Source organism: Leuresthes tenuis, unplaced genomic scaffold (genome assembly GCF_036924035.1).
Source record: "Leuresthes tenuis unplaced genomic scaffold, fLeuTen1.0.hap1 SCAF_20, whole genome shotgun sequence".
NCBI lineage: Eukaryota > Metazoa > Chordata > Actinopteri > Atheriniformes > Atherinopsidae > Leuresthes > Leuresthes tenuis.
In genome coordinates this window covers 2,127,398-2,151,626 of record NW_027325374.1, presented here as the reverse complement: position 1 = coordinate 2,151,626, position 24,229 = coordinate 2,127,398, and the positions used below count along the sequence as shown (strand labels likewise).

Below are 24,229 nucleotides of genomic sequence, written 5' to 3'. Positions count from 1 at the left end.
TTTAAGGAACCCCCTCATTTCAGTGGTTCAGTCCAACACACTCACCCCCCTGCTGCAGTTAAAGGAACCCCCTCATTTCAGTGGTTCAGTCCAACACACTCACCCCCCTGCTGCAGTTAAAGGAACCCCCTCATTTCAGTGGTTCAGTCCAACACACTCACCCCCCTGCTGCAGTTAAAGGAACCCCCTCATTTCAGTGGTTCAGTCCAACACACTCACCCCCCTGCTGCAGTTAAAGGAACCCCCTCATTTCAGTGGTTCAGTCCAACACCCTCACCCCCCTGCTGCAGTTAAAGGAACCCCCTCATTTCAGTGGTTCAGTCCAACACACTCACCCCCCTGCTGCAGTTAAAGGAACCCCCTCATTTCAGTGGTTCAGTCCAACACGCTCACCCCCCTGCTGCAGTTAAAGGAACCCCCTCATTTCAGTGGTTCAGTCCAACACGCTCACCCCCCTGCTGCAGTTAAAGGAACCCCCTCATTTCAGTGGTTCAGTCCAACACACTCACCCCCCTGCTGCAGTTTAAGGAACCCCCTCATTTCAGTGGTTCAGTCCAACACACTCACCCCCCTGCTGCAGTTTAAGGAACCCCCTCATTTCAGTGGTTCAGTCCAACACACTCACACCCCTGCTGCAGTTAAAGGAACCCCCTCATTTCAGTGGTTCAGTCCAACACACTCACCCCCCTGCTGCAGTTAAAGGAACCCCCTCATTTCAGTGGTTCAGTCCAACACACTCACCCCCCTGCTGCAGTTTAAGGAACCCCCTCATTTCACATCAGTTCGGTTCTGATCCAATGTTGTTTGACTTTAACTGAAGTTACAATCCAAGTCAGTATTGAGTTTTTCTGTCTGTTGTTTCCTAAAGTTGCTCAGGACGGTGTGTTGTCTCGTTTCTCGCCTCCTCTGATGGAAACGCCTCGGTATCGATCCTCGGTTCGGTTACTTCCAGCCGATCATCAAAAAGAAATCCCCGACCCAGAATAATCGCCTCTTTGCTTTGAAAGCAGCAGCCGGACTCTTTCTGTCATGCTGGGTTCTTCCTTTCCTGCTTTTGCTGCTTTCGCTTCACGGTTCTGTTGAAAGGAAGCTCAGAAACTTAAAGTATTGATCTTTTCTGGGCCACAGACCGGTCCTGACCAGCTGAAAATGTCTGTTTTTTTTATTCATCTGTAACAAGAAAATCGGTTGTTATGGAAACCAGCTCAGCCGGGTCTCACAGAACCACCTCAGAGGTGCGTTGTACACTTTAAGCTCAACTCTTACAGCAGAATCATTAAAGCTTCGTGTCCCGATGGGACCAGAACCCGTCCTCATCCAGCCGGAGCGGCACCAGGACTTCAGTCTGAGAGGTGACCTCAGATCAGGTCGATATCCCTTCCTCCCGGGAACTCTTTGTCTCCGGGAACTCTTCTGATGTTTTAAACTCTTCGCTCCGGCTGTTTGGACCCAACCGGACCTCCACATCACAGGCGGCAGCTTCTTCTGGGTCATCGTTTCCAAAAGCCCCAGCGGGTGAAAGTAGGAGCTGGAAAACGGTGATGGATATCAGCCGTAGAGCGCCGTCCTTTGATGTTTCATCTCTGGAACGCGATCTGATGCTGATCATCTTCCACTTTCACTCTTTTATACCCAGGCAGACGTCCGTCAGAACCTCACGGTTATATTAGTCATTTCATGCAGCCGAGGGCCAAAAGACGAATGAATTGAGCTCAAAATCTGGCATTTCCCAGCATGCAGTTGGGTAGCCTCACACCCTGCAGCTGCTTCTCATCCGTTTCTGAAGCCGTTGCAGCTCTGACTCGTTGGAACGGCCCCTTTTTAAGAAAGTCGGGCCATTTTTTAGCCGAAAATGTGGAAACTGGACTGTTTCTGGAGTTTAAAGATTCACCGTCTGAGCCAAGAAGTGAATACAGAGGATGGTGTGTTTCACTTAAAAGCATCATTTTTATTTATTTCCACTGTTTGTGTGACAGAAAACACCTTCATCTGAGCAAAACTGTGTTTTTAAAGTTTTAATTTAACTCTTCGGAGAATGTTAACTTCTTTCTGAGCAGAACGGACGTTTCTTCCTGTCGTGAATTTCTGTTTTTCAGTTTTTTTTTTTAAATGTTTTTTTTTTACCGGGTCGGTCCCGGCGGTTCTGTAAAAATGTTCTGATCCGTTTGAACGTTTCGTTTGTCTGTTCCTCTGTAGCCATCAACACACACACACAGTTTAACCCTCACACTCTTTTACAAAAGTTTACAAGAGCTTTATTCACACAAGAATGGAATGGAAGAGCTTTTTGTACATAGTTGTGTAAATAGATGGATTTCCTCCTGCAGGAGGACAGTAATGTGGGATAATGGGGGGGGGTTGGGCTTGTCTGTGGGGTGGGGTTGAATTTAATTTTAGACGGTAGACTCTACTTTTCTGAATCTGACTCTATTTTTCCTTTTCTAAACGTCTGTGTTGGGGGTTTTCTCCTTTTTTTCCTTGTTATTTTTGGACAGACAGACGGACGGAGAGCTTCTTAACAAGCCAACTGCAAGAAAACTTGATCTTTGTACCAATTTGCAGACTTGTCTTTGGTTACCTGTATATAATTTTAAAATAATAAAAATTGATACTTTCAGTAATCCCTGTTTGGGCTTTTCTTTCTGGTTCTCTTTGTTGGTCAATCTGAAGAATAATCGGTCTGGAAAAGGTTATTTTCTCCTAAAGACGCTTCCAGCTCCTGTTTGATGTTACAAAATAAGTTCAGTCTGTAAGAATGAACATTAATCTGCGTGTTTAATTTATAAAGGGATCCAGTTGTGGACACAAAACTCAAATATCTGACACTTTGTGGCAGGAAATGAGAAAAATAACTGCGCTATTGTAGATTAATGTATTCTTAACAAGTAATTACAGTAATTTAAGGAAACGGGAACATATATTTGAAAGTTTGAGTCTTTAAATGTCACTTGGTTGCGCGCGTTCTCTCCCTCATGTCCTCAGTCTCTGCTCCTCTGCGCGCTCCGGACATCTGTTGCGCTCCGGGTCTCCAGCGGGCCCTGGCGCACCGGCTCCTGACGTCCGCTCGGCGTTGTTCGCTTGCGAGCCTCCGCACGCGCCTTCTTGGAGCAGTTCACTGAGGGTAGCAATGTAAATCTGCGCCATTTGCAGTGTTTCAGATTTGGAAAGCTTCTTGTCGCTCTCCAGGTTGGGGATGACGCTCCGGAGCCGGTCGAAGGCGACGTTGAGTCCCAGCATCCTCCTCCTCTCGCGGGCATTGGCGGCCAGGCGCCGCCGTCTCTGCGCGCGCTCCAGAGCGCACTTGTCCGGCTGGAGGTAGTGCAACGCGCCGCCAGCGGGCCCAAGTCGGAGCTCCACGATGGCGCACGGAGGGTCCAGGTAGTCGCAGCCATCTCTGCCGCGCTCTGCCGCTTGTACTTCCTGCGCTCTGCTCCGCTGCAACAGAGCGTGGATGTCCGCGTGGATGTCCGCGTGGAGAGCCTCCGGGGCCGCGGGGCCAACTCTTCCCTCCGGTGCCACCGAGATGAAAGGCGCAAACAGACTTTTACGCGGCGGCATCGCTCCTCTTCCTCCACAGTTCACCCAAAGTAACGCCAGTTCAAACTTCCCCAACTTTCAGGGGTGAATTTATGCAAAGGAGAGTCACAGGGACGCGCATCGCGTGCTCCGGGGGCGTGGAGAAGGTCGTGTGCTGCCTAATGAACAGAGCCAAAGTCGCTGCAGGAGGTCCATTAACCAAGTTCATCAAAACAGGATTAGAAGCGTCTCAGTGCGCCTCTGTGGGCCGATACACGGAGGCGGCCAAGCAGAAGAGCAGCCCGGCCGGAGAGGAGGAGGCGAGGACGCAGGAGAGGACGGAAGGAAGCACCGGAGCAGCCGCGGTCCATTCATACAAGTGCATTTCTATGTTGGTCAGGGGTCAAAAAACAGCCGTTTACGTCACATAACAGGTGACGCGTTCAGGTTCGGGAATAAATCATTTAATTTTCTTTGTTCTTCAACAGTTTTCTAACTTCAGCCGCTTTAATGTCCAAAAACTAGAAATGTTGAGATAACATTAGGTGGCTTTCATATTTTATATATTAATATATATATATAAAAAAATATATAAATTCTTATTTTTTATTTGTAGCGTTTTACTTTTGCTTCAAAAGGATGAATCGTTTCCTTTTTCTAATCCTAAATCTGATATTAATTACATGATAATTTAAAGACAAAGTCACGTCATTTTTTTTTATTTCTTTGTGAATCCGTTGCTTTCAGGATGTCTGAAGATGAGTAACTCATAACTTTGGTCATCAAAAACCTATTTCAGGGTATAATTGTTGTTTTTTCTGTAAAAGTCCCGGAGTTTAAGTCTAAAGAGTTGTTAACTGAGCTTAAAACTTTAATACTTTGCCGCTGCTGGAGGCAACAGGAACGCAAATCAGCGCTGGTTCCCACCGAGGAGCGCAGATCTCTGAAGGCACAACGGGTGGAACCCTGCAGAAGATGGGCTGCAGCCGCAATAGACCCCACCGGGAGCCGCTCCTGGCAGCTAACAGAACCAGAACCGGACAACCTGGAAAAACCTGCTCTGACGAGTCTCCATTTCATTAATCGAATTAATGACGGAACGGAAAAGTTAAATTTCCGCTGGTTCCAGCCACTAGTACCGGGTTAATTTGTTTTAATTTTCCAATTTAAAGCAAGTTAACTGAAAATTTAACGCAAAAATGAGCTTTTCAGGCCAGATTAACGTGCGCTCCTTCTATAAATATGTCAAACAGAGATAGATGCATCCATCCCTATGAGCTTCTGATGGCTGCTTCCAGCAGGATAATGCACCGCGTCACAGAGCTCATATCAGCTCAAACAATGAGTTCCCTGGACTCTGATGGACCCCAGTCACCAGATCTCAGTCCAGCAGAGCAGCTTTGGGATGTGGCGGAACAGCAGATTCACATCTTAGACGTGCAGCGACACATCTGCAGCAGCCGCGTGACGCTGTCGCGTTAAAATGGAGCAAAACCTCTGAGGAACGTTTCCAACAGCTGGTTGAAAGCGTGAATTAAGGCCGCTCTGAAAGAAAAAGAAGCTCCAACCTTTAATTAGCAGAGTGTAGCTGATAAAGTGGCCGGAGAGTGCGTGTTTCTGACATTTTAAAGGGAAGTGGACAGACTGCAAACCGCGTTCCTGATTCTTTATTGTAGACAAACAGCATTTAGAAGTGAATCAAAGCTTCAGCTTTGCAGAGCTGCAGGTTTTAGGACGTTCATGTTGGGAAATAAAACGCTCAATAATAAAATGGACAGAGCAAATGTTAGTCTCCTCAGCTGGTTTTGGTGCTTTTTCCTGCATTCCTCGCACTTTTATTGCTCTCTTTAGTATAATCCTGCTTTGTTGGAGTTGGACTCTTCTCCTCTGACCTGGTTAGGATTGAAAAAAGACTCGTTGATGAAGTCACAAGCCTGTTGTTACAATCCTAAACCTCCACAGAAAGTTGCGCCATTAAAGCTCATCAGATTGCACGTGTGCGTCTTGTTTTTAAGGTTAATTAAAAGTGTTTCGGCTCCCTGCGGTGAAAGCCTGATGATGACTGACAATAAGTGGCAGCCTGGCATCTTCTGGACGGACTCTAATGGGATTTATCAGCGTGTCCCGGGCGCCGTGTGCCAGCTCTCTGCCGGGTTGGACCGAGCCTTTGCAGACACCGCAGCGTGGGGCCGAGCCGGCACAAAGATGGCTGCGGGACACACAGGGAGCATAATGGTCTCCTTATGGCCATGCGGACCCTCGCTGTCTGAGGCCGCCGGTTCGCCTCTTTTTATTCTGGAGATCTGGAGCACGTGGGGAGGTTTGGCTTCACGGCTCAGATGACAGTTGTTGGCCCGCTCCGCTGTATTAAACCCAATGAAATGGCTCATTGCAGCCAGAGTGGACACAGGCCGGAGATCAAACCCTCACAGATGACACCCACACAAACCCTCAAACCTCCAGGGACCTTTAAACGTTTAGCTGCTCAGCTCTGAAGCTGGAAGCTCGTTTTCCAGAAGTATTTCCTAATGTTTGACCCCTTTTACACAGACTGATGACACGTTTAGTTCCCTTTGTTCAGCCCTCTGTCAGCAACAACAGGCTTTTGATGCCTTCCAGCAAACTTAAACAGAACTCAGGCTGTTTTAAAAGATAAAGTGGAAGCTCCTGAATCTTATTGTGAATCAGATCTAGAAGAACCCAAACTGATGATTTCTCTCTCCTTCAGACTTCAGAGCCAGAAAATGGTGAAAAAGTGAGTTTTTTTCTTCAGAATCACATCTCGTCTCCCCTTTAAGGCCCAGATCCTGGATGCTGTCTGCCGTAGAGCTGCTGAGGTTCATCACAAACCTGAAAAGCACTCTTACATCACTCTGTGGGCTCCAGTTGGGTGGCCTGCTTGTCCTGTACATGCAAAACGTCGCTATGTTCCCATTTATTAAGCTGTTCTTGGTCTGATCCCAACTTGGCTTCAGATCTGCATCTTTCATAAAAGTACAGGAAGTTTTTCTCTCTGTTCAAAAGGATAATTACTTTTATCTGGGTTGGGAAAAGGCCGAATTTAAGCTAGTTTTAAACCTGCTGGAGGCAGAAAAAGTGCTTTTTACGAAGGGACTATTTTCTGCAGCGTAATAATTTTAGCATTTGTTGCTGTTATGGATATTTTAATAGTTCTTGGACTCATTGGACAGTTGATGGCTCGGTTCTGTGTCTGATAAACCTTTTTTTAACATAAAAGCTTCCAAACAGGCCAGTGTTGAGCTGATTGGCATCAAGTGTTTTTTGCTTTGATGTAACACTCACAGGGACCAGTTAGGAGAGGTTGGGCTTCAGTTGTTAACACGCTGCGGTTTGTTAAACCCAATGAAACGGCTCGTTGGAGCCAGCGGACGGACACGGGCTGCAGATCAAACTCCTCTCCTGCAGGAAACACGAACACTGCTGCTTGGACACATTTAAACCAGTTCCTTCACACGTTTTGCTGCTAATAAAGTTGGATTTGTTCAGAAATAAGTGCTGATTGGTAGAAGAAATCCACACCTCTGCAGAGGAGAGCAGTGATATTAACTAAGACTTTAACCGCTGTGCTGGAGCCTCCTTTTGATTTGATGTCAGCTGAGCAGAATCCTCTCAGTTAACCTCAGATCACCTGGAAGGATCCTCCAACAGGAAGCTCCCACATGTGTCAGCAGGGTTCAGATCAGGTGCTGAAGACCTCCTTCACTCTTCTTCTGGGTTATTCTTTACAGAAAGGAACCGATCATCTGCTTCTGAGGTGAGTCTTCTTCTTCTGAGGTTTCTCCTTCACAGGTTTGGATCACCTGATTAATGATGGACTCTTATTTATCTTCTTCTATTACAGGTGATGAATAGGTGAGAATGAATAGGTGTGTTTACTCGGTGCCAGACGAGGGAAAGAAGCTTTTGATGAGGAGCAGCAGAATAAACTTTGAAGCAGGTAAAGTCGGAGACATTCATTCTTTTCCTTGTTTTATTTTCCCAGCCGAAACATCAAAGTAAGGCCTTGTTGTCCACATCAGACAGGTGAGCCGTCTCTGCAGCACCTCTGATTAATTTTTAATGGCATCCATTTCAGGGCCTTGCATCATGAAATCTTTAAAATTTAAAGGGTTTCTTTTGTTGTTTTTCTGAATGAGATCCACCTGCCGCCCATCAGCCTGAAAATCTATCAGTCAGTAACAGAAATGCAATCTGAGAAGAGTCTGAATGAGGGCAAGTGGACTTCTTCTTGGAGCTGTTTCACCTCTTATCTGAGAGAAAGTGAACTGAAATGAACTGAAATGAACTGAAATGAACTGAAGAAGCAGTGAAACGTCTTCCAGATCCAGGAAGTCGTCCCGTTTTTCAGGCTCTTATGATTAAAACGACTGATTAGATTTTTTTAGGATCCAGAGTTTCTCTGAACCCGAAACACGTAAAAATCTAACCTTACACTTACTTATCAGCCAATCAGAGCCCTCCATTGTCCTTTAATGTCGCTGAATGAACCCCACGAACACAGAAGAAGAGCTGCAGGCGCCCAGCGACGGCTGGCTGTCGGCGGCACAAAGGAGCAACAGATCAATAACCAAACAGCAACACAACAGCTCCAATCTGAGTCATTTCACACCAGTGATCCCCCTCCTCCCTCATTGTGTTTCTCTTCACAAACGCACACATTTGTTTCACAGCACATCCTGCTCGCTCCCTGCAGGCCCAATTACTAATTATTGATCAGGCCAGCTGTGTGGGTTTAATTAAGCGTTTTATCCCACTCCTGGAAGCTCGGGCTGTGTGTTTAAGGTGTGTTTAACTACTTATTATTAATCGTTTCTCAGCTCTATTCTTTTTAAGCTGTTTTCTTCTTTTGTCCTTAATTTCCTTCCATGTGGGTCTGAAGGAGACACAACTGATCTATAACTAAAGGTTTCTGTATAACTCACCAACTACACTCGGGTTTGACGTGGAGTTACATGACTTTTTAAACATTTTGCAGCAGCATCGTCCCCCTTATTGACATATTTAAGACTTTTATTAATTAATTCAAGTCTAATTTATTAATGGAGAACATTTATAAACAGCTGCCCGCTGACCAAAGCTCGTCCAGCTTCCGCTTATCTGAGGTCGGGTCCTGGAGGCAACAGGCCCAGGAGGGAAACCCAGCATCCCTCTCCAGCTCCTCCTGGGGGTCCTGAGGTGTTCCCAGACCAGATGGGATGTATAATCCCTCCAGTGAGTTCTGGTTCTGACCCGGTTCCTCCTCCCAGGAGGCATCCTAAAAGAGAAACCACCTCAGCTGACTCCTTTCTATGTGGAGAATCAGCGGCTCTACTCCGAGCTCCCTCCATGGTGGAGCTCCTCCTCCGGATGGTGGAGCTCCTCACCCCGGATGGTGGAGCTCCTCCCTTTGGATTGTGAAGCTCCTCCCTCTGGATTGTGGAGCTCCTCCCCCTGTATGATGGAGCTCCTCCCCCTGGATGGTAGAGCTCCTCCCACCGGATGGTGGAGCTCCTCCCTTTGGATGATGGAGCTCCTCCCTTTGGATGGTGGAGCTCCTCCCTTTGGATGATGGAGCTCCTCCCCCTGTATGATGGAGCTCCTCCCACCGGATGGTGGAGCTCCTCCCTTTGGATTGTGGAGCTCCTCCCTCTGGATGATGGAGCTCCTCCCTTTGGATGGTGGAGCTCCTCCCTTTGGATGATGGAGCTCCTCCCCCTGTATGATGGAGCTCCTCCCACCGGATGGTGGAGCTCCTCCCTTTGGATTGTGAAGCGCCTCCCTCTGGATTGTGGAGCTCCTCCCACCGGATGATGAAGCTCCTCCCCCTGTATGATGGAGCTCCTCCCTTTGGATGGTGGAGCTCCTCCCTTTGGATGGTGGAGCTCCTCCCTTTGGATGGTAGAGCTCCTCCCACCGGATGGTGGAGCTCCTCCCTTTGGATGGTGGAGCTCCTCCCCCTGGATGGTGGAGCTCCTCCCCCTTTCTCTCAGGCTGAGCCCCGCCCCCCTCTGAAGGAAACTCATTTCAGCCGCTTGTCTCCTCGACCTCCTTCTTTGGGTCAGACCCCAGATCTGTGAGCTCAGGTGAGGGTTGGAACAAAGATGGAGCAGAGCTGCTCATCCCTGACCCGGAGGGATCCCTCCACCTAAATGCTGCCGCCCTCGGTGTGTAACTGTGAGTGTTGCCATGACGCAGATGAAGGCGGTGCTCTGCGGTTGAAGGCTCAGGTGAAGTGGATTCTTGTTTAATCACAGAAACAATCCGGCATGTTTTCAGTTCCCGTCATATCTCATTTGTGCGTCTTTCCTCGTCCCTGCAGCTCTGAACTCTGCGTCTCCACAGCTTTCATCAGCCGTCTGCGGCTCTGACAGAAGATCCGGGCGGATGTGTTTTTCTCACCGTGAAAACGTGACCCTCTGACCTTTAACCCCGCCAACCGACGATTAATTACAGGTGCAGGAGGCAGCAGGCAGAGGATGTGTCAGGAACGTCGGGTCGGATTATAAATACTGTCAGGGAGGAGAGAGGAGCTGAGGAGCTAAATTACAATCAGAGCTCACTCTTTCACTTCTGTTCATGTGTTTCTGCTTTGTTGGAGGCTGAGGATCCTTTTTACTGCTGGAAGATTTTACCCATTTCCACTTTGCATAAATCTGGTGGAAAAATGTTGTGTTTGTCTAACTTTGGCTGTTTTTGGCTGTTGGTTTAGTTCATGTTTGATCTTTGTCTTCTTCGATGTTCTCAGTTAGTTCTGCTCCCCTTGTACACCTGGACCTGCCTCCATTACTCATGAACTCCATCGGTGTATCTCCTCCTGGTTCCCCTGTGATACCCTGGCTCTTCTTCAGTCCTTCTGCCTGCCTCTCCTGCTTTGTTCCTGCTTTGTTTCTGCTTTGTTTCTGCTTTGTTTCTGCTTTGTTTCTGCTTTGTTCCTGCTTTGTTTCTGCTTTGTTCCTGCTTTGTTCCTGCCTCTCCTGCTTTGTTCCTGCTTTGTTCCTGCTTTGTTCCTGCTTTGTTTCTGCTTTGTTCCTGCTTTGTTCCTGCCTCTCCTGCTTTGTTCCTGCTTTGTTCCTGCTTTGTTCCTGCTTTGTTTCTGCTTTGTTTCTGCTTTGTTCCTGCTTTGTTCCTGCTTTGTTCCTGCTTTGTTCCTGCTTTGTTTCTGCTTTGTTCCTGCTTTGTTCCTGCCTCTCCTGCTTTGTTCCTGCTTTGTTCCTGCATTGTTTCTGCTTTGTTCCTGCTTTGTTTCTGCTTTGTTTCTGCTTTGTTCCTGCTTTGTTCCTGCTTTGTTTCTGCTTTGTTCCTGCTTTGTTCCTGCTTTGTTTCTGCTTTGTTCCTGCTTTGTTCCTGCCTCTCCTGCTTTGTTCCTGCTTTGTTCCTGCATTGTTTCTGCTTTGTTCCTGCTTTGTTCCTGCTTTGTTTCTGCTTTGTTCCTGCTTTGTTTCTGCTTTGTTCCTGCTTTGTTTCTGCTTTGTTTCTGCTTTGTTCCTGCTTTGTTCCTGCTTTGTTCCTGCTTTGTTCCTGCTTTGTTCCTGCTTTGTTCCTGCTTTGTTTCTGCTTTGTTCCTGCTTTGTTCCTGCTTTGTTCCTGCTTTGTTTCTGCTTTGTTCCTGCTTTGTTTCTGCTTTGTTTCTGCTTTGTTCCTGCTTTGTTCCTGCTTTGTTCCTGCTTTGTTCCTGCTTTGTTCCTGCTTTGTTTCTGCTTTGTTCCTGCTTTGTTCCTGCTTTGTTCCTGCTTTGTTCCTGCTTTGTTCCTGCCTCTCCTGCTTTGTTCCTGCTTTGTTCCTGCATTGTTTCTGCTTTGTTCCTGCTTTGTTCCTGCTTTGTTTCTGCTTTGTTCCTGCTTTGTTTCTGCTTTGTTCCTGCTTTGTTTCTGCTTTGTTTCTGCTTTGTTCCTGCTTTGTTCCTGCTTTGTTCCTGCTTTGTTCCTGCTTTGTTCCTGCTTTGTTCCTGCTTTGTTCCTGCTTTGTTCCTGCTTTGTTCCTGCTTTGTTTCTGCTTTGTTCCTGCTTTGTTTCTGCTTTGTTTCTGCTTTGTTCCTGCTTTGTTCCTGCTTTGTTCCTGCTTTGTTCCTGCTTTGTTCCTGCTTTGTTTCTGCTTTGTTCCTGCTTTGTTCCTGCTTTGTTCCTGCTTTGTTCCTGCTTTGTTCCTGCTTTGTTCCTGCTTTGTTTCTGCTTTGTTCCTGCTTTGTTTCTGCTTTGTTTCTGCTTTGTTCCTGCTTTGTTCCTGCTTTGTTCCTGCTTTGTTCCTGCTTTGTTTCTGCTTTGTTCCTGCTTTGTTCCTGCTTTGTTTCTGCTTTGTTCCTTCCTTCTATGCCTGCACCCTATCTCTACTCTGTCCCCTCTGACAGAGTCGGACTCCTGGGTTCCTTCTATGTAGCTTATTGTTAGCTTTTTATAAAGCTGTTATATCTTCATTTGTAAGTCTCTTTGGATAAAAGCGTCTGATAAATACAGAAACAGAAACATACAGAAACATAATCTCGCTGAATGAACCCCACGAACACAGAAGAAGAGCTGCAGGCGTCCAACGACGGCTGGCTGTCGGCCGTCTGGAAGAAGGGGTAAAAGTCAGTGAATTACCCTCCTGCACCTCACATTCTCAGCTAATCTTGGCTCAGGGGTTAAATGCACCTGGAAGAAACAGAAGTGAGGACAGGAGGCAGCAGGATGGAGCTTTGATGCTCTGGTCTGTGGAGTCTCTTGGACTTCCATGATGTGACTCACCATCCTACGTTGTAAACTAAACCAAATAGTAAACATAAATGTTGTCAGAAACACTTAAAGCTAATCTGACAAATGAAATGCAGCAGCAGGCTGTAGGAAAACGGTGGACAGATGATGCAGCGGCGTCACATCTGGAGTGGGAGGAGCCAGAAGGAGAAGAGTCCAGGAGATATGTGTGGCTTGTTGTTTTTCCTTTTATTTAACCTCATGTTTTGCTTTTCCACTCCCAAAACACTCAGATTGTGTTCTGAATTTCTCTTAAACTGGCACCAAAGTCTCTTCTCCACCTCTTCAGCTCTTCTGAGCAATGATTCGGCATCGTTCAGTAGATCCACGGCAGCTTTCCTCTTCAGTGAGACGCAGTGAGACTGCAGACAGGATGCTGCGTTCAGGGTTTTTTTTTTAGTTTAGGTTCAAGTTGTTTTTCCTTCTGTGATGAAGATGTTTCTGCTTTTATCACAAAAGATTTTTTAACTGAAAGTTTTCTCTCATCCTGACAGTAACGTCAGGCCCATCGTCTTCTCTCTCCCGGATCCACCTGGTTGCTTAGCAACAGAGGCTGAACAGGCTGGTGTTTGCAGACAGGTTCTGCAGTGTATCCACGGTTCGTCTGATTAAACTGATTAAAAATCCTTTCAAACACGGAAACTTTGGTTGATGACAAGCAGGAATCTTTTAAGTGTTAATTTTTCCTCATTGTTACTTAATCTCAGGAAAAATGAACATTTTTCGTCTCCAAAGTGGATCCCAGAACTGATCTCAGATCGTCTCATCCAGCATTTATAGACGACGTCGCTGTGATACGGTTGGAAGTGAAGGTGTCAAAGCTTTGTGAAGACACACATGCACTCAAACAGTCTTTGTTGTGATTCACCATGAGGACAAAGCATTCCTCTCTCTAACCCCAACCATCCCAGCCTGACCCTGACCCTGACCCCAAACATTTCCATAATCTAATTCTAGCCATGGTCATAAATCTAAGTTTGACCCCTTTTAAATCCCTTTAAATATATGGAGTGCACCATTTGGACCCCACAAAACCACACAAGTGTGTTTTGGTCCTTGTTTTTTTTACTTTATGGACATAAAACACACAGAGAGAGCAGCCTCCGGTGTGGATTGGGTGCAGATCCGTTTCTGGTCAACAGAGGGCACTGTTTCCTCACAGGTGATGCGTTTCCCTCTTCCTCTGTGAGGACATCAGTGACACAGGTATCTGCCAAATTTCGTGCTGTGACTGACATGATACACCTGCTACACGTTCTGAGCTGTGCTGCATCTGATGGTTTGTAGGAAAGCATTTAAAGTGGGTGACGGCAACAGATAAAGTCGCAGTTATAACTGAGGATCAAAATCAAGCTTGTTGTTGCTTAAAAAAAAGATCAAACGGTGTAATATCGCACAGCTTAATCATCACAAACATGATAGATGGGTCAGGATAATAAAGGAAAAAGCACGATGATAAAAGTGAGTGGGCAGAGGAGACTTTAAAGATGATATCGGCATCGCGAGTCTGAGATTCTCTGGAAGGTCACTCCATCAAAGCCAGACAGCACTTTAAAAGTAATGATTAAAATCTTAAAATCAATGCTGCAGCCAACTGGCAGCTCACGTACAGACTTTAAGAGGTTTAATGTAGTCAGGAGTCGGGCTGGTCGTCCTGTTCGGAGTCTGAATGATTTACAGTGTCTCACAGTTCAGTTGAGTGATTGTTACACAGGATTAGTTTGCCTCAAATCTTCTTTTAGCAGCTTTAAACGCTCTCATTTGCTCAGTTGACACTCACATTTGGACTCGCCCAGTCTGCCTATAACAGACCGAGCTTCTTGCTGTGCACATGCAGGTATTCTGTCTTTAAAAAGTCCTTTAAATGGGCGAATTAAAGCCGTTTATCAACCAACAGCAGTCCACTTTGTGTGTGAGACCTCTCAGATTCCTCAGCAGGAATCTGACGGTTCTTCAGCTTTGTGTCTGTATTCGTCACCTGCTGCCAGACTCCAGCTGCGAGTGAGACGCCGACTGCATGACAACTGCTCGTGCACAGGTGACTGATCGGAGGAAAAGTTTCCCTTTAGGGAAGAAGATGCCACAGCTTGTCATTGCACTGCCTGCAGCAGTGTTGTTCTACGGTTAATGGAGTGTATTTGTAGGAGTATAGAGCTTTAAACTGTTTTTAATAAAGGACCAGGAGATGTCAGATATGCATCTGATAGGTCGTGTTCTTTGACATGTGTCACATCTCTTATTACAGCTCCTGTGTACAGAGTCTAAACCAAACTGTGAGGTCGGAAAACGAGTTTTGGTTGGAAAAAGAAGCCGATAGATCTGAGGGAGATTTGCCCCAAGATGCTGAAAGCTCTGGACATTGTGGGGGGGGTGGTTCTAAGAGCTGCGTCTGAGCTCTTGGTGCAAAGTTGGACTGCTTTAGGGTGCGTGTTGGACTGTTTTCTGGACTGCTTTCTGCAGATGATGTGGTTCTGCTGGCTTCTTCCAGCCATGACCTTCAGTATGAAGCAGCCGGGATGAAGGTCAGCTCTTCCAGATGTGAGTAACCTGTAATACTGGATAAAATAAGGAGATGTGTGAGTGTGAATGTGGCTTGTAGTGTCAAATATAAAAAATATATAGTCCATTTACCATTGAATTGCTTTTTTAGTTGAACGCTGAACTGGAACACTTTGCTCACTCCCTGGTTTGGTTTAGCCAATAACTGCACTTGGTTAGGATTAGAAATCGAACTATTTGGTCACGGTTAGAAAACGTTTAGCTCTTCAGACGCCCCACAGCACGATGTCCCTGTTCCCCACATTTAAACAGTTGGGGCAGCCATTTTTTTTCCAGTGCTGTCCCCTTAAAGGGGAACTCCGGTGTTTTTAAACCTTATTTCTGGCATGAAATACGTTCATCTGCTCACTGAGAACAGTTTGGTGAAAGTCGGCGTCCTTCAGAAGATATTTAGATAACTGGAGATCCATATAACGGAGAGAACGGGGCTTAGAGGATGCAGCCTCTAAATAAGGCATTATCTGTCTTTATTTCACCAATACTTTAAGAAGAATGAATGAATGAACGTGTGCTATAGCTCTGTTAGCTCATAGCTGCTGTTATGTGGCTACTTGCAGCTATAGGAGAGCTAACGGAGGGATTTCTACACAGGCACTCTACTGGGACCACTTCATCCACACGCCCCCCTGCAGCACAGTTTATTCACTCCGTGCTCTGTGACAGTCGGCTAACTTCACACAGAGTTTGCTGCTGATAGTTTTGTGCAACATGGCAGGATATTTATCAGATTTTGAGTAAGATGGACGTTCTTACCGGAGTGAATAAACTGAGCTGCAGGGGGGCGTGTGGATGAAGTGGTCCCAGTAGAGTGCCTGTGTAGAAATCCCTCCGTTAGCTCTCCTATAGCTGCAAGTAGCCACATAACAGAGCTATGAGCTAACAGAGCTATGAGCTAACAGAGCTATGAGCTAACAGAGCTATAGCACACGTTCATTCATTCATTCTTCTTAAAGTATTGGTGAAATAAAGACAGATAATGCCTTATTTAGAGGCTGCATCCTCTAAGCCCCGTTCACTCCGTTATATGGATCTCCAGTTATCTAAATATCTTCTGAAGGACGCCGACTTTCACCAAACTGTTCTCAGTGAGTAGATGAATGTATTTCATGCCAGAAATAAGGTTTAAAAACGCCGGAGTTCCCCTTTAACTTTTATCCAGAGAACTAGTTTGGTAACTAAAGGGTTAAACAGTACTCAGCCGGCCACTGCACCAAATCAAATGTTCCATAAAATCCATCAATCAGGTGAGGCTCTACTGTCACAGGAGAGTAAAACGTCAGCATCGGTGCTTACCTCATCCTTACTGCTGTGTTTCCACCATAAAAAACAGCAGAGCACCTCCCAGAAGCCCAGCTCAGCTCCATCCATCGTCTTCTCCTCTCCAACTCACCTTCAATTAGACCCAGAGATGCTTAAACTCCTGCACCTCAGGCAGAGACTCATCCCCGACCCGGAGGGAGCGCTCCAGTCGAATTTCACTCCTGCTGCTCGTCTTTTGCGGGGCGCCATCATGGGTCGTGTTCAGGGGAGATTTCCCAGACACTCAACAGTTGGAGATGACATATTTATACCTTCTGCAGTTCATATAATCTGCTTAAATCTCAACAATCTCAACTTTTGATTGAACTTTAAGCAGAAAATTTGCAGTTTTTGCTTAAAAAATTTTCTGTTCTATGGATTTATTCTATTAGATTACTGATAATTATTACTTTAGTACAAGCAGTTTCTGTGACTTTTTGCAATTTTCTGTTCTATGGATTTATTCTATTAGATTACTGATAATTATTACTGTAGTACAAGCAGTTTCTGTGACTTTTTGCAATTTTCTGTTCTATGGATTTATTCTATTAGATTACTGATAATTATTACTGTAGTACAAGCCGTTTCTGTGACTTTTTCACTTAAGATTACGCTTTTCAGCTCATTTGAACCCACGAATCCCAGCTAAACGGATGACTTCCTCCCTGGATGCTGCGGGTTCGAGGTGACCTCTCAGTTTAGAGTTTTTAGCTGATGGATATCGTATTATCTGATTCCAGAGTGGACCTTTATAGGCAGCTGCATCACCCCGTAACACTCGGTTAAATTTTCAACATCTAAGATGTAAATGATGGAGGTAGAGCAGCAGGAGAGACTGCAGGGGTTCTTTAGTTTATGAATAATGGAGGCTTTGGAGAACACTTTGACAAGATGTCAAAACATGTCATTTTAAATTCTGCAAAAGTTTGGCTTCAGCTGCGTTGGAGACACCAGCTCTGCCTCCTTCATCTTCACCCTGACAGACACACAGCCAGCCGAGGGCCGAGGAGCAGCTGTCAATCAGGACGCCTTCACGCTGTGAAGTCATTCAAAACAATGAGGCTGCAGCCACGAGGTTCAGTCTAACACAGCAGAACCCAGGGATTGTTCTCATTTCTGAAGATTCAGCTCTTTACGATAAAAGGGCTGCTGATGGATGTCAGATTCCTCAAATTGAATTATATACACAGACATGTGTCTCACAGTCGAACTGAAGTGCAATAAACCTGGCAGTTGAAATGAATTCATTTATAAGTTCATCTGGAATTCAGTAAAGAAGCAAAGCTGCACTCTGGACTTCTGCTTTCCCTTTGGTAGGACTAAAAATGCATTCTCACCCAATTTAATGAACAAATTAAAGCTGCAAAAGAACCCTGGAGATGACACATTTATTCTGTATCTGCAGGTTTGAGTATTATTGGATGAGCAAATGAAGACTCCAAGGTTGAAGTTTACTCTCCTCTCTTCAGGTGAATTCACGGTCTTCTCACAGCAGTTCGTGTTGGAGCTGACTCTCACATCGCTCTGTATCCTCTGCATATGAGACGTTTCCCAGCTCAGGTGAACCGGCAAAGATGGTGCTGAGGTCAAGGGAAGAATTCAGATCAGAACAATCAGCAGATGTGTACCGTATGAACAAGAAGTTCAGGTTCGATTAAAGAATTTTCTCACAGGAATGTGTGAAAACCTTTAAAGTGTCCTGATCAACAGTTGTGCAGCTTTCTGAAACCTTTAAAGTGTCCTGATCAACAGTTCTGCAGCTTTCTGAAACCTTTAAAGTGTCCTGATCAACAGTTCTGCAGCTTTCTGAAACCTTTAAAGTGTCCTGATCAACAGTTCTGCAGCTTTCTGAAACCTTTAAAGTGTCCTGATCAATAGTTCTGCAGCTTTCTGAAGCTTTAAAGTGTCCTGATCAACAGTTCTGCAGCTTTCTGAAACCTTTAAAGTGTCCTGATCAACAGTTCTGCAGCTTTCTGAAACCTTTAAAGTGTCCTGATCAACAGTTCTTCAGCTTTCTGAAACCTTTAAAGTGTCCTGATCAATAGTTCTGCAGCTTTCTGAAACCTTTAAAGTGTCCTGATCAACAGTTCTGCAGCTTTCTGTAACCTTTAAAGTGTCCTGATCAACAGTTCTGCAGCTTTCTTTAACCTTTAAAGTGTCCTGATCAACAGTTCTGCAGCTTTCTGAAACCTTTAAAGTGTCCTGATCAACAGTTCTGCAGCTTTCTGTAACCTTTAAAGTGTCCTGATCAATAGTTCTGCAGCTTTCTGAAACCTTTAAAGTGTCCTGATCAGCAGTTCTGCAGCTTTCTGAAACCTTTAAAGTGTCCTGATCAACAGTTCTGCAGCTTTCTGAAACCTTTAAAGTGTCCTGATCAATAGTTCTGCAGCTTTCTGAAACCTTTAAAGTGTCCTGATCAATAGTTCTGCAGCTTTCTGAAACCTTTAAAGTGTCCTGATCAACAGTTCTGCAGCTTTCTGAAACCTTTAAAGTGTCCTGATCAACAGTTCTGCAGCTTTCTGAAACCTTTAAAGTGTCCTGATCAACAGTTCTGCAGCTTTCTGAAACCTTTAAAGTGTCCTGATCAATAGTTCTGCAGCTTTCTGAAACCTTTAAAGTGTCCTGATCAACAGTTCTGCAGCTTTCTGAAACCTTTAAAGTGTCCTGATCAATAGTTCTGCAGCTTTCTGAAACCTTTAAAGTGTCCTGATCAACAGTTCTGCAGCTTTCTGAAACCTTTAAAGTGTCCTGATCAACAGTTCTGCAGCTTTCTGAAACCTTTAAAGTGTCCTGATCAACAGTTCTGCAGCTTTCTGAAGCCTTTAAAGTGTCCTGATCAACAGTTCTGCAGCTTTCTGAAACCTTTAAAGTGTCCTGATCAACAGTTCTGCAGCTTTCTGAAACCTTTAAAGTGTCCTGATCAACAGTTCTGCAGCTTTCTGGAACCTTTAAAGTGTCCTGATCAATAGTTCTGCAGCTTTCTGAAACCTTTAAAGTGTCCTGATCAACAGTTCTGCAGCTTTCTGAAGCCTTTAAAGTGTCCTGATCAATAGTTCTGCAGCTTTCTGAAACCTTTAAAGTGTCCTGATCAACAGTTCTGCAGCTTTCTGAAACCTTTAAAGTGTCCTGATCAACAGTTCTGCAGCTTTCTGGAACCTTTAAAGTGTCCTGATCAATAGTTCTGCAGCTTTCTGAAACCTTTAAAGTGTCCTGATCAACAGTTCTGCAGCTTTCTGAAACCTTTAAAGTGTCCTGATCAACAGTTCTGCAGCTTTCTGAAACCTTTAAAGTGTCCTGATCAACAGTTCTGCAGCTTTCTGAAACCTTTAAAGTGTCCTGATCAATAGTTCTGCAGCTTTCTGAAACCTTTAAAGTGTCCTGATCAACAGTTCTCCAGCTTTCTGAAACCTTTAAAGTGTCCTGATCAATAGTTCTGCAGCTTTCTTTAACCTTTAAAGTGTCCTGATCAACAGTTCTGCAGCTTTCTGAAACCTTTAAAGTGTCCTGATCAACAGTTCTGCAGCTTTCTGAAGCCTTTAAAGTGTCCTGATCAACAGTTCTGCAGCTTTCTTTAACCTTTAAAGTGTCCTGATCAACAGTTCTGCAGCTTTCTGAAGCCTTTAAAGTGTCCTGATCAACAGTTCTGCAGCTTTCTGAAACCTTTAAAGTGTCCTGATCAACAGTTCTGCAGCTTTCTGAAACCTTTAAAGTGTCCTGATCAATAGTTCTGCAGTTTTCTGAAACCTTTAAAGTGTCCTGATCAACAGTTCTGCAGCTTTCTGAAACCTTTAAAGTGTCCTGATCAACAGTTCTGCAGCTTTCTGAAACCTTTAAAGTGTCCTGATCAATAGTTCTGCAGCTTTCTGAAACCTTTAAAGTGTCCTGATCAACAGTTCTGCAGCTTTCTGAAACCTTTAAAGTGTCCTGATCAATAGTTCTGCAGCTTTCTGAAACCTTTAAAGTGTCCTGATCAACAGTTCTGCAGCTTTCTGAAGCCTTTAAAGTGTCCTGATCAACAGTTCTGCAGCTTTCTGTAACCTTTAAAGTGTCCTGATCAGCAGTTCTGCAGCTTTCTTTAACCTTTAAAGTGTCCTGATCAACAGTTCTGCAGCTTTCTGAAATCTTTAAAGTGTCCTGATCAACAGTTCTGCAGCTTTCTTTAACCTTTAAAGTGTCCTGATCAACAGTTCTGCAGCTTTCTGTAACCTTTAAAGTGTCCTGATCAACAGTTCTGCAGCTTTCTGTAACCTTTAAAGTGTCCTGATCAACAGTTCTGCAGCTTTCTGAAACCTTTAAAGTGTCCTGATCAACAGTTCTGCAGCTTTCTGTAACCTTTAAAGTGTCCTGATCAACAGTTCTGCAGCTTTCTTTAACCTTTAAAGTGTCCTGATCAACAGTTCTGCAGCTTTCTGAAACCTTTAAAGTGTCCTGATCAACAGTTCTGCAGCTTTCTGTAACCTTTAAAGTGTCCTGATCAACAGTTCTGCAGCTTTCTTTAACCTTTAAAGTGTCCTGATCAACAGTTCTGCAGCTTTCTGTAACCTTTAAAGTGTCCTGATCAACAGTTCTGCAGCTTTCTGAAACCTTTAAAGTGTCCTGATCAACAGTTCTGCAGCTTTCTGTAACCTTTAAAGTGTCCTGATCAACAGTTCTGCAGCTTTCTGAAACCTTTAAAGTGTCCTGATCAATAGTTCTGCAGCTTTCTGAAACCTTTAAAGTGTCCTGATCAACAGTTCTGCAGCTTTCTGAAACCTTTAAAGTGTCCTGATCAATAGTTCTGCAGCTTTCTGAAACCTTTAAAGTGTCCTGATCAACAGTTCTGCAGCTTTCTGAAACCTTTAAAGTGTCCTGATCAACAGTTCTGCAGCTTTCTGGAACCTTTAAAGTGTCCTGATCAATAGTTCTGCAGCTTTCTGAAACCTTTAAAGTGTCCTGATCAACAGTTCTGCAGCTTTCTGAAACCTTTAAAGTGTCCTGATCAACAGTTCTGCAGCTTTCTGAAACCTTTAAAGTGTCCTGATCAACAGTTCTGCAGCTTTCTGAAACCTTTAAAGTGTCCTGATCAACAGTTCTGCAGCTTTCTGAAACCTTTAAAGTGTCCTGATCAACAGTTCTGCAGCTTTCTGAAGCTCTTTCACAGTTTTTCTTTGGACATTTTCTGCTTTTTCACTCATCTTCAGTCCTTGTTCCTGAGCATTTTCAGTGTTTTTTCTTTGTTCAGTCACTTAACTCTGAGCTATGAAGCATTCAGGCAGAAAAAAGGCTCCTAACTCAAGGGATGAACCAGTGTTGTGTCGACACAGAACAGACAACTTAGCAAAGAAGCCATTTTAAACTGGATCTTTAGGCACTTTGTTACAAAGACACATCATTTGTTCCCATTTCTTTAGCTGCATCTATGAAAAACAGCAAAGAAAACACAGTTTGACAGACAGAAAATAGGATTTCTGCAGCAACAAGGTGATTCCCAAAGAGCTATGAGCTGAAAACTTGGCATATCTCAGCATGGTGTGCAGTGAGGATTTCCAACACACCTGAAATGAAACCGTGATATTTAACTAACCCCTGAACAGTGTGTGCTGCTGGCACCAAGTCTTCTTTTACCCTGGTAAAAATATTGGGTTCGTTCAGCTGAAAGAAAACTTTTTCTTTTATCTAAACTGTTGCTTGTTTTTAATAATTTTAATAATTTTATTTCTTTCTTTTTATATTCTTTAATGAATTTGTAATGCTTCTTTCTCTCCCCGCTGCGATGCTTTTATTTCATGTGAAGCACTTTGAATGGTTTTGTACATGAAATTTGACTTGACTTGAAAAACAGGACACAAAACCCTCAGTTGACCAACAGATCTATGTTTGAAACATGCTTAAATTCAGGCTGTTTCATCATATTTTGAAAGCTCTGCAGGATCCATGTTTCTTGACATCCGGACTTTTTGCTGACTGTGTCATTGAGCTGATGAAAAGTTTGAACACTCCTGAAAAATTAGCTCAGCCTGTCCTTTCCATCAGCCCATATCATCAGAGATGGAAGGAGAACAGAGTCCACCTGAACACCTCCTCTGGTCCTTTCCATCAGCCCATATCATCAGAGATGGAAGGAGAACAGAGTCCACCTGAACACCTCCTCTGGTCCTTTACATCAGCCCATATCATCAGAGATGGAAGGAGAACAGAGTCCACCTGAACACCTCCTCTGGTCCTTTACATCAGCCCATATCATCAGAGATGGAAGGAGAACAGAGTCCACCTGAACACCTCCTCTGGTCCTTTACATCAGCCCATATCATCAGAGATGGAAGGAGAACAGAGTCCACCTGAACACCTCCTCTGGTCCTTTACATCAGCCCATATCATCAGAGATGGAAGGAGAACAGAGTCCACCTGAACACCTCCTCTGGTCCTTTACATCAGCCCATATCATCAGAGATGGAAGGAGAACAGAGTCCTCCTGAACATCTCCTCTGGTCCTTTACGTCAGCCCATATCATCAGAGATGGAAGGAGAACAGAGTCCACCTGAACACCTCCTGCAGAGGTGATGCTGCCATCTCCTCTGGTCCTTTACATCAGCCCATATCATCACTGATGGTGGAAACCTGCTGGTTTCATCTTTCTCTGTTTCATTGGACCAAACTAAAGCTCCAGCATCGTCTCCTTGGTGATTCTTCTCTGAGTCTCACTTCCATCCACAGTCCATGGCTGCTGGTCTTCAGCCACTCTGAGCTGCTTTTCTTCTCTTTCGGTGTTTCTCCCTCATATTTCCTGTCAGTCAGCGGCTGCAACAGCTCCTTAAACTCAACAAGAACTCTTTTAACTGCTGATTTATTTGCTTATTTAGACTTATTATTTATTCCAGAGCTTCAAACTACAAGGTGATTCAAAATCAAGCTCGGCTCCTGAGGCAAAGAACAAAGGACACCTGGATCTCCAGGCCTTTGAGCCTGAGGTTCCTATAGACTGAGCTCTGATGTTGTTCCTGGGATCTGTTGGAGCCACTCTCCCAGGTCTGGAGTCATGGCCCCAAGCTTTCTCTTCTACTTCCTCTTTCAGCCCTCGGTATGATTTGAGCTTCTAATGTTCCTTATTCTTGATGTTGCTGTCGGTGGGGATCGCTACATCTATCTCTGCTTCTTCTTCTTCTGTTGTTTGGTCAGCCAAAGGGGGATTGTGCTGGCGAGACATTCATTCTGTTGATCCTGACTGGGGGCCATCTTCCTGATGTATTCCTCTATCTTGGTTGTCTCTTCCTGGATATTGACTGCGACACTCTCTTGCCCCCAGCCTCTGATATCAGTGGCGTCCGCCTCCCTCTCTGGTTATCTTAGAACTGGCAGGTCGTTGGCTGGCTCTGACTTTGTTCTTCCCCGCCTTACTCTCTGTAGGTACTCAATCGTGACCGATTTCCTTGCAGCCTCTTCATGCTTTTACCTGTGAGACCCCTGGTTTAAAGCTCCAGGATAAGATTGTGAAAGAAGCAGGAATTGTTTGGTCAAACTGCCTCTGAGGAGTGCAAACTGTCTGCAGACGAAGTCTGAAACCTTCAAAAAGAGCTTTTGTTCCGTCCCATCTGCACGTGTTGTGAGGTGCGATCAACTGCTTGTTGTGTGTCAGCAGTTCCAGAAAGGTCAAAGGTCATCAGACACGTAAAGTCCTTCCTTCTGCACGCTCAGAGCTGCTGTAATGTGTGTATTCATGTGAGTGTGTCGCCTCGTAAAGCCCAGTCTGCGTCTGCTGTCATTCTGAGGCGTGTTGAAATGTGCAAGGAGTCCTTGGAGGTTTTAGTTTTCCTCTGTGTCCCTCAGCATGAAGCCTCAGGAGGGAGATGAGAGGAGGCTTCATCAATAATTTAAAGTGCATCGCTGAAATCTGTTACATGTGGGTGGGGGAAGAAGATTCCTGCCTGCGCTTGGTTTAGTGGAGCAAGAGCGACGGACCGATAACAGGAGAATGAGCCTGAGCAGTTTCAGCACCACATAGAAGAAAGTTTGAGAGTGGATGAAGTTCAATAAAGTGAAAAAAGTGAATTATGCTCTCTGGGTGAGGCTGGATCTGGCTGAAAAACATCCCACTGCAGCCATTCTACACCGTATACATTCAGGTTATTCTAAACTCTATGATCACAGCACC

At 45.0% G+C, this 24,229-nt stretch overlaps 1 protein-coding gene across 1 annotated transcript; it reads right to left on the bottom strand.

Annotated features, from left to right (window-relative positions):
• Positions 1–1,832: 1,832 nt before the first annotated feature.
• On the bottom strand, positions 1,833–3,582 carry atoh1c (atonal bHLH transcription factor 1c). The gene has a single exon (XM_072373303.1). It carries the CDS (start codon positions 3,556–3,558, stop codon positions 2,971–2,973), a length of 588 nt encoding a protein of 195 aa, XP_072229404.1. The 5' UTR covers positions 3,559–3,582; the 3' UTR covers positions 1,833–2,970.
• Between the last annotated feature and the right edge of the window lie 20,647 nt (positions 3,583–24,229).

Excerpts from the sequence above, each read along its gene's own strand:
- atoh1c (XM_072373303.1), bottom strand. The coding sequence starts at position 3,558 with ATGCCGCCGCGTAAAAGTCTGTTTGCGCCTTTCATCTCGGTGGCACCG.